This window comes from Nicrophorus vespilloides, unplaced genomic scaffold, assembly GCF_001412225.1.
Source record: "Nicrophorus vespilloides isolate i.1.1-1 unplaced genomic scaffold, Nicve_v1.0, whole genome shotgun sequence".
Classification (NCBI taxonomy): Eukaryota; Metazoa; Arthropoda; class Insecta; order Coleoptera; family Silphidae; genus Nicrophorus; species Nicrophorus vespilloides.
The window spans coordinates 89,714-104,947 of NW_017097343.1; the positions used below are offsets into that span (position 1 = coordinate 89,714).

The 15,234-nt window shown below is 37.0% G+C and overlaps 3 protein-coding genes across 3 annotated transcripts; 1 reads left to right on the plus strand and 2 right to left on the minus strand.

Moving 5' to 3' along the window:
- Window positions 1-11: 11 nt before the first annotated feature.
- LOC108559879 (putative homeodomain transcription factor) lies at window positions 12-3,268 on the minus strand. The gene is made up of 8 exons (XM_017917249.1): window positions 2,838-3,268; window positions 2,648-2,787; window positions 2,299-2,504; window positions 1,728-2,240; window positions 1,407-1,671; window positions 718-1,349; window positions 419-658; window positions 12-358 (listed from the first exon to the last, which is right to left on the minus strand). Exons 1-8 carry the CDS (start codon window positions 2,861-2,863, stop codon window positions 209-211), a joined length of 2,172 nt encoding a protein of 723 aa, XP_017772738.1. The 5' UTR covers window positions 2,864-3,268; the 3' UTR covers window positions 12-208.
- A 1,997-nt stretch (window positions 3,269-5,265) lies between these two features.
- LOC108559871 (MAGE-like protein 2) lies at window positions 5,266-6,324 on the minus strand. The gene is made up of 2 exons (XM_017917241.1): window positions 6,310-6,324; window positions 5,266-6,243 (listed from the first exon to the last, which is right to left on the minus strand). The coding sequence occupies exons 1-2, from the start codon at window positions 6,322-6,324 to the stop codon at window positions 5,266-5,268; spliced, it is 993 nt and encodes a 330-aa protein (XP_017772730.1).
- Window positions 6,325-6,616: 292 nt separating this feature from the next.
- On the plus strand, window positions 6,617-7,555 carry LOC108559872 (extensin-3-like). Its single transcript, XM_017917242.1, has 2 exons — window positions 6,617-6,628; window positions 6,686-7,555. The coding sequence occupies exons 1-2, from the start codon at window positions 6,617-6,619 to the stop codon at window positions 7,553-7,555; spliced, it is 882 nt and encodes a 293-aa protein (XP_017772731.1).
- The last annotated feature ends 7,679 nt before the right edge of the window (window positions 7,556-15,234 follow it).

The following is a 15,234-nucleotide window of genomic DNA, read 5'->3' on the forward strand; positions in this document are numbered from 1 at the left end:
AAACTCATTACTTTCTAGTTAATGTCACAGATCTATATTGATTTGGTATTCAACCTAAATTGAAACATCATTGAGATTAACTGCGGCTAAGCATATAACGAAGTTCAGACTGAGAATATTTTTGCTACAAAATGAACCCTGTTGTACACTATGTAGATGCTTTCATTTTATTTTACGTATACTATCACAACTTTAAAATCAAAATTCTTCACTTGATTTTAATCTTATGCAGCTTCAATTTGAAGCCTAGTATCTCCGAGAGGACACCCGATAAGGCGGAGAGTATCACAAACTTTGTAATGTTGTACAGTAGGGGATTAGCCGATAAGCCTAATATTTTGAATTGGCTTTCCAACTCCTGCTCAGAAAATAAAATACGGTTAATAAATTTCAGTTATGAAATGTTGTTGTTAATCACCTTTAAGAGATCAGCTGCTAATTTGAGAACGCTGTTGGCTACCATCAGCTCTTCCTTCTTGTGAGGCTTTTTCTCTATTTGCAAGTAAAGATTGATTTGTTCTGTGATGAGCACGGAGAGATTCCTGTACTTTTTGTTGATCTTCACTCCTAGAGTCATGTATCGCATTATGAATATTCCCAATCCGAGAACCCAAATCATGATTTCCATATTATAATGGGAATTCAAAGTGAACGATTCCTAAGTATCAAATTTGTGAGCGTCTGGATTTCGATGTTGTTGAAGTATAGTTTACTCACTTGCAGCAATTCGACACAGAGGAAGGAAAGCAGTAGCAACATCACAATGAAAGAGGCTGAAACTATTACGTCCACTGAACGCTGCGGTCCGCGTTTCTTCAGGTACGAACGTACCGATAACCAAGTCTTGATATTTCGTACCTTGTGTAACCGGAAATGGGGAAGCTCCGATTTTCTGGCTCTCCGGAACGATGTCAGATGGGTAAATAGTTTGGCGTACAAGAATCGTTGTTTGAAGGTACGCTCGGCCACTGCTAGAAGGAAGAAAAGGAGGAAACCGAGTATTCCTCTTTGTATGACGGCGATCATAAGCAACACCCTTTCCCAGAGGACGGTGCCCAAGCACGAGTCAAGAATGTCACCGAAAGATTCACCGAACTTGACGTGTACCTTGTTTATTAGTTGGATGAGCGTGAGCTGCAGCTCATCCTCGTCTGACGTAAGATTCATAGAGTTAAATAGTCTGCTCAAGATCGGTAACGACGCTAATAGGATCGAGAAGAAGATGCCGATGTAGAAGTAGTATTTGCTCTCGGGCATACTTTCCACTCGGGCAATTATCACCGAACTGATTTCAATTACCGACAAATCCGCCTTCTTGGTTTCACGTTTATCCCAAATCGTGCAACTTACTGAATCAAAAAAAATAATAGTATAAGGATAATATTTATTTAAGTGATATGTAATACCTCGATCGCTAGGACCGCAATTATGGTTCAAGATGTAAGTGGGCGGAGCGTCGATGTCGTAGCTATCCAATTGGTGATCCGATTCGGACATTTCCGAGCTGTAGCTGCAATCCTCGCTGTTGGTCGTAATAACAATCCACTCGTTTGCAGATGTGTGGGCATCTATAGCTCCACTTCCAACGGTCTCAGGTGAAGATAAAGTCTCGCATTCTCCTTCCTCATCGGTTTCCCCGTTACTCTCTGCCGATAATTTGATTACGGTCGGCTATAAATATGCAATCAATTAAAAAATATTGTACTGAAAACAACATCCACACCCACTATTGTTAATCTCTGAAGGCTGTTGTGCGGAAACGAGTCCGAGTCTGATTCATGAAAATAACGCTTGGATCTCAAATCCGGAGCGGACTGCCTTCGCTTAAGCGTAATTCCTTGGACGCTCTTCACCCACTCGTTGACCCTCAACCCGGAAGTGCTGGTACTCTTTTCCTCCTCGTGTACTTCTCCGTTATTGCTCGGACTTGAACCGTTTCCGTTCAAGCTCTCGAAACCATCATCATCGCACCGCTTTTGCTCCGGACTTCCCTCCTCGAAAATAACGCTACTGCTCCTCGGCGAGTTTGGACCTTTACCCTTCCAGCTGCGATCCAACTCGTTCGCTTTGTCCATCTTGCGCACTCTCCTCTTCCGCCTGTTGTAGCTCTTCCGATACTTCGTTATCTTACGCTTCAAGTTGTCGGGTCCGTTCGGACTTGTCGCCACGATTTGCGAGATAATGAAACTCATCGCCCACATCATCCCCATAGGAACTATCAATTCTGAAGTAAGACCGTTCTGTAAGAATCACATAATTGTAAACAGATTACATTATTATATTATATTAAAATAGTACCTGTGCATTTGGAGTTATGTTGTAGGAGTACAAAGCTAAAGTCACAAGCTGCAAGAAGTAAAGCATCAGAAGAACCCCAAATATCCTGGTGGACGTTTGTTGTATCCACCATTTCGAGTACAATGGGAGCAGGAAGAACCTGCAGATGGATAGACGGACCACTGTGATGAACCCATGCTTAGGTTTGGTTTTGGTAAATGAGGAACCTAATGCAACAAAACAACTCATCATATAATAATCCACTAGTTATCAAGGCTCAATAAAAAACGTAATAAAATAAATAGATAAAGCAATCTTTATACAGGGTGTCCCCAAAAATATGTCTAATTGGAAATATTAGTAAACACACCTCTGACTAAGTCAAGATCAATCAAGTCAGTTTTTGGTTTGGCTGTCTTCAGCTGGATGTGATTGAGTCCATGCAAAATGCTCTGCTCCACTGTTTTCTCCCATGGCTGCTTATCATATGTCCCAATCTTCTTCTGATACCTGCATTAGATGGATGGTGAATTGTTCATCTGGATTTATGCCAATATTACCATGTTATAAGTTCCTCAATACCCATTTAAATATTTGTCACTTGAAAATAGGTTTGGATGCAGCATATAGAAATAATGTACAAGACAGCTTCGCTCGTCACTGCTGTTTCACGCTGATGCTGATGCTGTTCACTGGCACTCGTTCGAGAGAATGCATAAGTTGAACTGCTTCTGAAATTCCCGATGTCCGTTCAGACATCCAACGTATCCAGAACCTACGGGCATTCTACTGGTGCTCTGCGCTGAATGGGGCCACTGATAATTTTTCTTTGACAAACAGCTGATGTATGTTTTGGGATACTTTCCGTCTCACCTTTCCATTGTATCACAACATGAGACGAAACTGGGGCTTTTACATGGCGCATGCCTGACCTTTTAAAACTAGGAAGCATGGAACCGTCGAAGGCCATGCTCACGTACTTTTCAAGTTCAAATCACGAGAAATCATAGCCGTGCACATTGAGTTGCCTATAATAACATCCATGGAGCAAAGGAAAATGCAAAGAAAAACTCAGTAGTCCAACTATTTATGAATGAATGATTCAGTTATTCATAAAGCAAATGTATCAAATTACTATATAATTAATTTAAAACTACAATAAGTCATAAATTTCCAAATAAAAAAAGAATAATATAATATTCTCAAACCAAATCTGTTTTTTTTCAATTATATCTCAAATAGTTATTATTCCTTTAAGAAGCGACCTTCGCGGTTTAGAATGCAAAAAATATTCTTTAGCACGAACAGAAATGGTAATCTAAGTGAAAGCTGTTTGCTGCATTATATAATCTCATTCTACTTCTAAATCTCCAGTTGTTCATATGACCTACAATCATTGATTCATTTGGATTTTGTATTTTAAAAACCCGTTATTCTTATGAACAATTTACACAAAGTTTCTTCAAAAAAGTATTGTTTTTAACGGATTATATCAAAACACAACAATAACATTCATTTTAAAAGATTGAAAAAAAATAATTGAAAGTTGTTTGTATTGTTGTTGTTTAAGTAATTGAAATAAGTTAGCAACTGCACGTAAAATATGATCTAACTACTTATTTAATAGTTTAATTTAATTTATCAAAATACATATTAAACTTATATTAATTTAGATTTATTTGCAATATCTTTTATCAATTATATTGTTATATAATATTTATAATTTGAGACACGTCCAAAATCAATGGCCTTTTGGCTTGTTTATAATTATTCTGTAATTACTAAATATTATGCTTTGCAGTTAGAATAAACAATGCTGTACGATAGGGCGTATTTGTATATGCAAACATTTGTGTTCATAACATAATACATTGGATATTTAGAAAGTGATGTTTCGTTTTGATTAATCGACGTTCGTAATTGTTTTTGAAATAACAATGTTCGTAGCATTGAATATCGCGTATCGATCTTGGATTTGTGCGGAACGAGCGTTATTATTAATGCGGTAGAACATGGAAAAAAAATAAAATAAAACCATAGCTAGATAATCCAATTTTTCCTGAAGCTCGACGATTCGAAATGCCGTTCGCAATTTATAATTAGAATGCGAGAGCCGTAATTAACAAATACAAAATGCAACAAGTCTGTTGAACTCGTTGCGTGCGTTGTTTGTGCATTCGCAGGCAATGTTTATTAATTATGTGCATGTCAAGGAATGATAATCAATGCCCGTCCGATAATTGGAAAACTACAATGCATAATGCGTGCAAACACAAACAGCCACGCGATTTTCGCAACAAGATAATATTGGATCCATTTTCCTTTCGCATTTCCCATCCGCATCCATCGGTGCATGGAAAACGAGTTCCGGCTGACAGACCACCGGTTTCCGGCTGGAGGACCGCTCGAGCCGCCGAGTGGTGAAGAGAAGAGGTGACGGCGCTCCAAAAACCATTCCTCCGTTCGTCCGCCGCAGGAAGCGCTCCATTTTATCACGTTATTCCTGCGACTAAGATGTGCTTGGCTCTATCAAACTACGCCCAGGCAGCAGTATTATTCACTTGTCATGTTTGCAAGGAAGAAAGGAGAAATGGAACCCAATAAACGGAAGGACCTCACAATGCAAATACATCTGCGTGTAGACATATATATATTCATACATACAGACACACTTCAAGCACAAATGCAGAGAACTACTATGTAGTTGGCCTCGTTTTGTGTCGTTGCAACTTCCATTTAGAATTGCTCATTGTGCGAGGCAAATCCAAATTATCTTCCCTCCCAAGAAAATTGGACCGAGCTCGCAGCGCGCGTACACTTCCAACCATCCAAAATTAATTATTACCATTGAAATGCGGTACAACAATGGTGCTCTGTGTGCGCGTACGAAGGAAATGAGAGGCGCCTGATTTTAATTCAACAAATTGCTATTAATTTTATTACTTATTTGAAGCCCATTTCTGAGATGTTATTACATTATTGATGTTATCACCACTGTTGGTGTTGATGGTAGTAGACTGGTACCGGTACTGGTTTCTCCACGGTGTACGGAACGTGCTTCTTGATCTCGACTGGTACAGGGTTTTCGACTGGAACCTTGACGGGATAAGGGACCAACTTCTCGACCGGTACGTGCACCTCCTTGTAAACTGGGTACGGAACAGACACGTGCTGCTTGACTGGTACAGGGTACGGCTTCTCCACTGGGTATGGGACTGGGTTATCTACTGGTACCTTGACTGGGTAAGGCACTAATTTCTCTACCGGAATACGAACGTTCTTTTGGACGTGGACTGGGTACGGCTTCTCTACGTAGTTTGGTACTGGTTTCTCAATGTACACTTTTACTGGTACTGGGACGTTCTTGTACACTGGGTAAGGTTTATTTACGTGCACCGGAACCTTCACAGGTACACGCACCTCCTTCTCAACTGGATAAGGGTGAGGTACGTGCACGTGGTATGGTACACGGACTTCTTTCTCAACCGGGTACGGTTTGTCGACGTACACGTTCACCGGATACGGTTGATCAACGTAAACCTTAACTGGTACTCGAACTTCCTTCTCAACTGGATAAGGCTTTGCAATTGGAACTCTGACCTTCACTGGAACCTTCACCGGCACTGGGATGTGTTTCTCTACCGGGTACGGCTGTGGAACCTCAACCTTAACAGGGACTGGCACGTTCTTGAACACCGGAACTCCAACGTGTTTCTCAACTGGGTAAGGTTCCGGAATTCCCTTGTAGAAGGTGATGGTCTTATCTACTTGAACATCCTGTCCCAAATCAATTTTGTGTCCATTGCCTGCTCCCACATCGTAACCATGATGGTACTCATTCCCGTATCCGTAGCCGATATCCAAAAGTCCACGCTTACTCTGAATCTTGTTCTCACCAGCTTCAGCAGCCTTCTTCTCCTTTGCAACTACTGCCCCAACCAAAAGGACTAAGAAAGCTACTTTCACCTGCAAACAACAAAAGAACAATTAAAGAAAACGTAAATTATAATAGTTATTTAAAAGAAAACTTACCAAAGGCTTCATCATGGTGTAATGAATTCCTTTTGCTGTGAGTTGAGTGAAACTGGTGACTTTGACGAAGAAGCAACCGCCTTTTATACTCGCCCGAAAGCAATTAAGGCCCCAAAAAAATAATTGGACCTTAACCGTGGGGGGAATCTAATATTATTTTTTTCATTAATTAATTCCTTACTTTCGTTAATTGTTACGCTATCTGGAGCCGATTTAATTTAGAATTTTTCGGTATAAAAGCGAAACGAGCCGCGAACTTATCAACCAGTTTCGTTCCGAAAATCCAATAAAAGGAGTTCATTACACCATGAAGCCTTTGGTAAGACGCCCAATTAACTAGAGTAATTTGATATTAATAACGTTCCACCGCTCTCAGGTGTTTGTTGCGTTCTTAGTCCTGGCCGCTGTTGCCGAGGAGAAGACACAGAATTCTTTTAATTTGGATGTTGGAGAGATCGATTTGGGACATCACACGGATATCAAGAAAACGGTGACATTCTACAAGGGAATCCCGGAACCTTATCCAGTCGAAAAGCACATCGGATTTCCGGTGTTGAAACACGTTCCAATCCCTGTGGAAGTCAAAGTGCCGCATCCGTATCCTGTGGAGAAAGAGGTGCTGGTACCGGTGAAGAAGTTCGTGAAGGTTGGGTATGCTGTACCAAAGCCTTACCCGGTTGAGAAGAAGGTGAAAATACCTGTAAAGGTTTACGTCGATAAACCGTACCCAATCAAAGTTTACGTGGATAAACCATATGCAGTTGAGAAACCGGTCCATGTACCGTACAAGGTTTTCGTGCCGCATCCGTATCCGGTTTTGAAGAAAATCCCAGTTGCTGTTAAAGTACCTGTTCACGTGCATAAACCTTATCCGGTTTACAAGAACGTCCCGGTGCCGGTGAAGGTTTACGTCTATAAATACGTTCCAAAATACGTGGAGAAACCATATCCAGTTAACGTCGAAAAGAAGATCCCTGTACCAGTTGAGAAATACGTTCCATACCCAGTCAAGGTTCCAGTCGAGCGTTTGGTACCTTACAAGATCGAAAAACCGTTCCCTGTACCGGTTAAAGAGTTTGTTAAAGTACCATATCCAGTCTATAAAGAGGTTAAAGTACCAGTTGAAAAACTGGTGGGTTATCCTGTAAAAATTGAGGTTGAAAACCCGGTACCAATTGAAATAAATAAACCTGTACCATACATCGTCGAGAAGGTTGTACCATATTACAAAAGCGCAAAATGGTAAGAAAATCTAACATTGTTATAGTTAAGTAAAAACTGTTGAGTTTCTGTTATTGGCTTAAATAAAACAAAAATTAAATTGAAGGTTGTTGTAATTTCTAATTCCTTAGTGTTTCATTATATTCCTCACTCGGAGGAGATAAACGCAAGATGAGAATGGCAAACAAAAGGATAAATGACGGTCGTCTGTGCATTAAAAAGTGATTTCGCGTCGGGATTCCGGCGTCCCTAAATTTACCAGAAGGTGAAGCAGAAAAAGTTGGTGGAGGATGAGGAAATGAGGGTGAGCAGGTAGCAGGTGCAGTCTCTCGAGGGTGGTCGGAGACGTGGAGGAGGACACAACAAATAGTTTTGTCTCGCTGCTGGGAAATAAGGGCCGGAGCCCTCTGTGTGTTCATATTTCGCCAGATACTTGAGGCTATTTTCTCTTAATTTTCCCACCCTCCGCAGGGACGCATCCGTCTTTGCGCCACCACCTGGAGCCATCCTCGCTGCACTTACATTCCATTTTCCGAACCCCGTCCTCAAAACGAAACAAACAGAAAACAACGTCCCTCCTCTATCCACACACATACTTTTCCTTCCACTCCCATATTTATTTCTTTACGTCCCGCTCTGTTGTTCTATTCACTTTTTCCGCTCCAAATTCCCCTCTTTTTTTAATATACATCGCGAATATGTGGAATGTTCCATATTTACAAAATTTTAATATTCGAATTTTCTACCTCCAGAACGCTTAAACCAAGCTTTCATTTCGTTTCCTGCTTAATTAAATATCAAACCCAGCGCCGAAATATACAGATACATAATAAACAAAAAACTCGATCGCTATTTCAATATTTCAATTAAATCGTATCGATTGTAAATCCACATTTCATATACGAAATAAGAAGCGAAAATGTTTTTGCAAGAGAACAAATATTTAGTATATGAGCGAATTGAATTGCATCCAAACAAATAACGAACTAATAAATTGAACGAGAAAATAGTAAAATAAAATTGCTCCTTTTCTGTCTTTCTATATGTGACAGTAATAAAATCAATGTCAGTTGCAAACTGGGGAGAGTTTTCAATTAGACGTTCCCTCACTAAAGACACCCAAAGTGTGTCTCACAACTTATATAAAAGATACGGCGCACGTTTAACTTTCACCCAACTAGTTGCAGACTCCACCGCATTTACTCATGAAACTGCAAATAAGTTGTGTCATGCTGTCTCCACTTGTATTACCAAGATTGCTCAACTGAATGCTGTATAAAACCGCACATAAAGATATGCTAAGACTATCAATATCATTAGTAGAATATTTTATATATTTAGCATTAATTATATAAAATAACAAGAACCATTGATAAATACTCTTGTGAAAATCTGTTTTAATGAATTAGAGCAGTTAAATGTTTCGTAAAAATCTGGAATGGAATAATTACTAAATAAAGATTTTTATTTTATTTTTTAAAATTTTATTGATTCCGTGAAAATTTCAGGATTAACGAAGATTTCCGTTGTGGGAAACTCTAAATTAGTATTTTAGATTTTTGAATATGTTTTGATCAATAATATGATATTGAAAATTGAGCATTAAACGATGTGCTTTACTATAGATAAGTCTGTTTGCGATATATTAATATTTAGAGCGTGTTGCCTTATCCCTGTTAAATTTGGCGTTTGAGTAATGGAAGTGGGTGAAGAGTGCAAACAAAACGATTACTTTTATTACATAAACATTGTTTGCAGACAATCTCTAAAAGAAAGCACATTATTTTACATACATTACTTTTTGTTTACTTTTACATTTACTTTGATATGATTATTAAAGAAATTATACAACATAATTTTGATTAGCAAAATTATCTTAGATAATCTTTAATACGTTGATATATATACCAGAGTTACTCAACCTATGGGTCGCTGAAATGACAGCTGTCAGCTTATGTTAAAGAATGATTTTTGCTGTCATCGACACTTTTAAATTTTATGTTATAAACAAACGGGCCGTAGTATAACTACAAATAAAAATGTTGAAAAATGCTGCTATATGAATGGAAAAATGTTAAGTTTCTTAATGTTTCACTTCTTAATTATTCCCTAAGGTAATTTATATAATAATAATTTATCAATAAACATAGGTGCTAAAAAGTTAATCTTTACCTATTTTTTTTTAATGTTTTCTACTTAATACAATAATTTGTATTGTATTAATAATGCATTTTATATAAAAAGCTTTTTTTATTGTGTAGAAAAAAAAATCTTAAAGTTGTAAATAAGGATCAAAGCTGAAACTTGAAGCTCTTTCAGATGCTTTAACGTCTATCATCTAGTTTCGTTTCAATTACACAAAATGTTGCAACGTCATTAAAGATATTTTAAAGCAGCTCAAAGTGTTTTAATTGAAAACGGATTTGGAGGTAAACAAACGTTGCAAAAACAGCATATAACATCAAGGCGACCAACAATATCCATGGCAATCGTAGGTAGGTTGCCATAACAACTTGCTGGTATCGAAGGACGGTGTGATGTTTGATGAGCGTTTAATGAAAATAAACAGATCCTTTAAAACGCTCCACGTCTATTTATTTTGCACTCGTCGTTGGCTTTTTTCCTCGCATCTCTCTCTCTCGCAATTTCTCTCCTCTGGTTCATTGTGTATGTGTTTGCAATCGAATGACAGAGAGAGAGAGAGAGGAGAGAATCTTCGGTGCATTGAATCGGCAAGGCGTATTGTGTCAAGCCCATTCTACTTACTTCTACATCCCTCGAAGCGTCAGAACCCCATTCTCTTATAAACGCTGTCCTTTATTTTCTATTATTTGCCCGGGTTCATGGTATCTCGCGTATGAAGTTGCTAGTTTCAGACATTGACTTATTACTGCGGCTGCTCTCCGTTCTCTCTCTCTCTCTATATATATATCAGCTTTCAATATATATGTACATCTCGTTTTTATTTCTGCCGGAGTTTCGACTTGCCGAACTATTAACTTTCCACTCCATTCAGTCCCCTTAAATAAATATAGGAACAGAGAAAAGAGTCGCTGGCGATACCAAAGAACTGCAAAAAAAAGAGCAAAAACAGAATAAAATAAAAACGAGAAAAATCGTGAGAGAAATAGGTCGGAGTACGAGGAAAAGCAGACCGGAATTCGAGTTTCCATGCAACTTAAACAGTTATGAATCTATAGCCTCACATCCCCATCTTCTCTTATTCCATCTTCTTCAAGAGTGAATCAGTTTGTGTATGTACAGAGCGTCCATCAGAGGTTTCAAAACATGATATTTTTCAGAAACAATTACCAGTGCACTTCATTTAAATCTATCTTCTTTAACCTTTTGAAGGGCCAGAAATTCATAAATTTCTATACCCAACAAATTTCTAGATAACATAATCAGAAACTTCGTTAAATGAATCAACATATGGACTATCAAGACTATCAAGATACATCCCTTGACATACTAACCAAATTAAAGGGTAATTTCTAATTAGTTAAAGAACAATCAAAAACATGTATTGACAAATTTGTGTATGAACCTATAGAAAATATATATTATTTTTAATTCGTAAAATATTCTTTCTACAGAAGAATTATTTGGAATCACTGGTGTGCAGTGTCCTCGTCCACATTTATTTTCCTCATCCACCTGCGATGGGCACGTTCCCACTATCAATTCGGCGTTTGTCGATACATTTCCGACGTTTCGATTTTCGTCGCGGCGGAAATTACAAAAGTCCTCTACGTAATAAAGTTCGCTGAGTTCGGCGTTGTCGAAGAATACCCGTCGTCGTCGTCATCGCACCGTCACCAAAATACAGCCCTTTCGGGAATTTCGCAGACGGCGTAATAATAATGATCATCATTCTTCCGAGCTCGAGGAATGTGATTAAGGAGAGATTATCCCCGTAGCGCAATAGTAATAATCGTAATAATAATAATAAGTTAAGAAGGGGGAGCGGGTGGGTAGTGGTGCTGTGCAGCTAATAAATCCGACGAACCGTGCGAACTCGCGGTGGTAATTATTATTAAAATTTTCCGCGCAAATTATTTTTGCCCGCATTCTCCGAACCCTCTGCCGTCCTGCCCTCCACATCTCGTGCCGCGCCGAGAATTTATTGTCTTAGATTCATTCTTAACTATGCGCAATTTAATTATCTTTGCGACTCGTCCTCCCCTTTTGCAAAATCCGGATTTATGAGATCACCTTATAATTTATAGTTCTTTACGAAACCGCTAGACTATGGCGCCTACCAATTCGTTGCATTCTCAGAATGCAGCTATATTAAGGGTTGAAAATTAATATGTTTTTAAAATGAAAAAAAAAATGTGAATTATGTAATAATCGTGCAAATTTGTAATAAACTAATTCATGAATAGTGTAATACATTAATAAAATAATATTTTCAAGACAGAAGAAGCGTTTTTGGAAGTACGCAAATGCATCAATGAAACCAAACTATTAATGAATGAAATATAGCAATAAGAACGTAGAAATTCCATCTAGGCGAGAAGAGAAAAAAATATTAATGGATATAATAAAAACGTAAATTTCTTCCTGAAGAAGAGAAATAAATAATTATATAATTGCATATAATATTTTACATATAATATAATATTGCATATAATATTTTACAAATTTAATTCATAGAAAGAGCACACAGTTATAAATTTCATAATTTAATATACTCTGAAAGAATTGTTAAAAAAGGTTCGAAAATATTGAGTTTTTCGAGGAATAATAGTTTCTACATAAATTGATTTTATTCTTAATACATTTTTTATTGGTATGGATTAATTTATGATGAATTTCTTTGATTTGTGTTAATTATTATGTTTATTTATAGTTTGACTTTTGTCATTTAATAATGATTCAAATAATTAATTTTACTTTATGCGTGAAATGAACAGATGAATTAATTAAAAATAGATTTGTTGGATCCTTGAAAGCAAAAATGTATGTGAAATTCTCTGAAACGTTTTAAAAATATATTATAAATTCGTGAGTTACATTAATGTCAGTATTAACATCGTTTTTGATTAACTTAACAGTAGATTTACGGACTTTAATTCATTTTATTTTACATATAATTGCATCTAATATTTTACAAATACTTTAATTCATAGAAAGAGCACACAGTTATAAATTTCATAATTTAATATACTCTGAAAGAATGGTTAAAAAAGGGTCGAAAATATTGAGGGGAAATATTTTTTGGGGAATAATAGCTTCTACATAAATTGATTTTATTCTTAATACATTTTTTATTGGTATGGATTAATTTATGATGAATTTCTTTGATTTGTGTAAATTATTATGTTTATTTATAGCTTGACTTTTGTCATTTAATAATGATTTAAATAATTCATTTTACTTTATGTGTGAAATGAACAGATGAATTAATTAAAAATAGATTTGTTGGATCGTTGGAAGCAAAAATGTATCCATCATAATTAAGTAATAAACTTCGTGATTGATTTTTCCTTCGGCGGGTCAATAAAACAGGGCCTTCGAATGAAAGGTACAATATAATGGAGATGGAAGAAAAAAAAAAGAAGGAAAAAGCAAACACTTTATACTTACACAATTTTCTTCCTGCTTCGCCCTAAACGGGCGACCGGCCGGAACGGAGCGCGCAATATTGGCTTCAATAATTAATTTCTTCTAACTTTTCTCTCTCTCTCAATCTTTTCTACTTCTTTCTCTTCCTCATTCTGTTACTCGGCTATTTAATTATTTACTGAGGAATAATGGGATTTTTTTCGTCCACCGTCGTCATCACTTTTGTAAGCCACATGCACACATAATTTCATGTTTCCCGCCACCGACCTAATTTCCGGATTTCCTGCGAATTCCGTGCGGTGAGGGCGCTGCTGCAGCGCGTTTCCATTAAGAGATTTAAATAATAAAAAAAAAGAGAATTACCGCAGGACCGCCACATATTTCCTTGTCCTTGTCCCTTTTTTTCCCTCTTCTCTCTTCGTTCTTTTTTTAATTACCTTCGCCGAGTCGGGAAGACGATGGAATTGCGACCCTTGTTTAATGTCTTATTTAAATATTTGCAATAAATGTCTGCGGGTTCATTAGCATAACAAAGGGGACGAGAGGCTCGTCGGGTTCTTTCAGCGTTTTTTCTCTTTTTTTTTTGTTATTTCCATGAAATATAAGCAGAGAGAAATATGCCCTTTTCCGCTGCGCTCTTTCTCGCCGGAGGCCCAAGAATTTTTCCGCGCCGGATAATCCGACACGAAAATTGGGTAATCCGTCTTGATAATTGACGCCGGTGAAAAATCCGCTCCGCTCCGGGAATATTATGCAACAATATATATATTGTTGCTCTTCCCTTGCTTTTCGCACCTTTCTTTTTTCTGTTGTTGTCTGAGATTTTCGATGAATTTCAAGCCTTTCGCCACTCGAGAAAATGCGCGGTGTGGGTTTTCACGTTGGAAGAGCCATTTGCAGTGAAAATCTTCGATCCATATTTGTAAAATATACGGAATATCTCGTGTTTGAAAGCTGCGAGATGATACAGGCGGCGACGGTACAAGGGAAACCCATAAAACACTTTAAGGGGTTTCAATAGAATCTAGCTTTAGCACTCGGCGCATACAGAATATATCGGAGGAGAGAAAGAGAGAAGGCTGAGGAGACACGGATTGTTAAAATTTCTTTACTCAAATTCTACTCTACTGCGCCACCTCAATTTTCCGACAAATTTACTTTTATACTTTCACCCCGAATAACGGAAAACCGATTGCCGCGTTGTGTATACACAGTGCAGTGATTCATAAATATTTACACATCCGGTGCCAATCCCATGCTCATTTCAACGTCAATCTTACTTGAATCTACATTACTTCGAGTCCACTATAAAGCCTGTACGAAGTTTCAGTTTGACTAATTCTCAAGTTTGTGCGACAAAGTTAGTTACACTGCTCACTCACGATGCGTGACGAGAAACATAAATGTATTTGTAAAGCAACTAAGTGCACTACTAACACAGTTTGGTTCCAATATTTAGCTCCATCTTAAACAATACTAAAGCTGACACAATCTTATAACAAGAATCAACTAATATATATATATAAATTTGCACTTCTTTTAAGCAAATGAGACAAATTTCCCAAATGGAAAACATATATGTAGCTAATATTATACGAAAAAATGAAATAGATTCTATAATAATACTAATAATTTATGATATTTTTGATGTTGTTATTGATCTTTGATCAAACTGTGTTTAGATTTCCATTTTAGATTCGTATTTGCTTAGCTTATTAAAACATCAATTCCGTCGTGTCCCATTCAATAATTTCCATTCGATATTTGCATTAAATCGAATCGTTTCAAAATCTATCGGCTAACAATATACAAATCCCCGCATTTGCGGGATTTACTATACGCAAGCAATTGATTATGACCACGAAACATTGATATTGGATTTCGTTCCAATTGATTTCCAACCACTCATTTTCAATGCAATCATAAATTAATAGTAGAAACAAATAAGTAATTATATAAAATCTATTACCTAATATTTCTTAATTAAAATTAATCAGTTTTATAATTTGACTTAAACTTATTATAATAATCTATTTCTTTTCAATTTAATTGAAAAGTGTTTAATTTAAATTATTTGATTGTCACTAATTTATACCTAAATAATTTTATGTAATATTTAAAGTTACATTATTT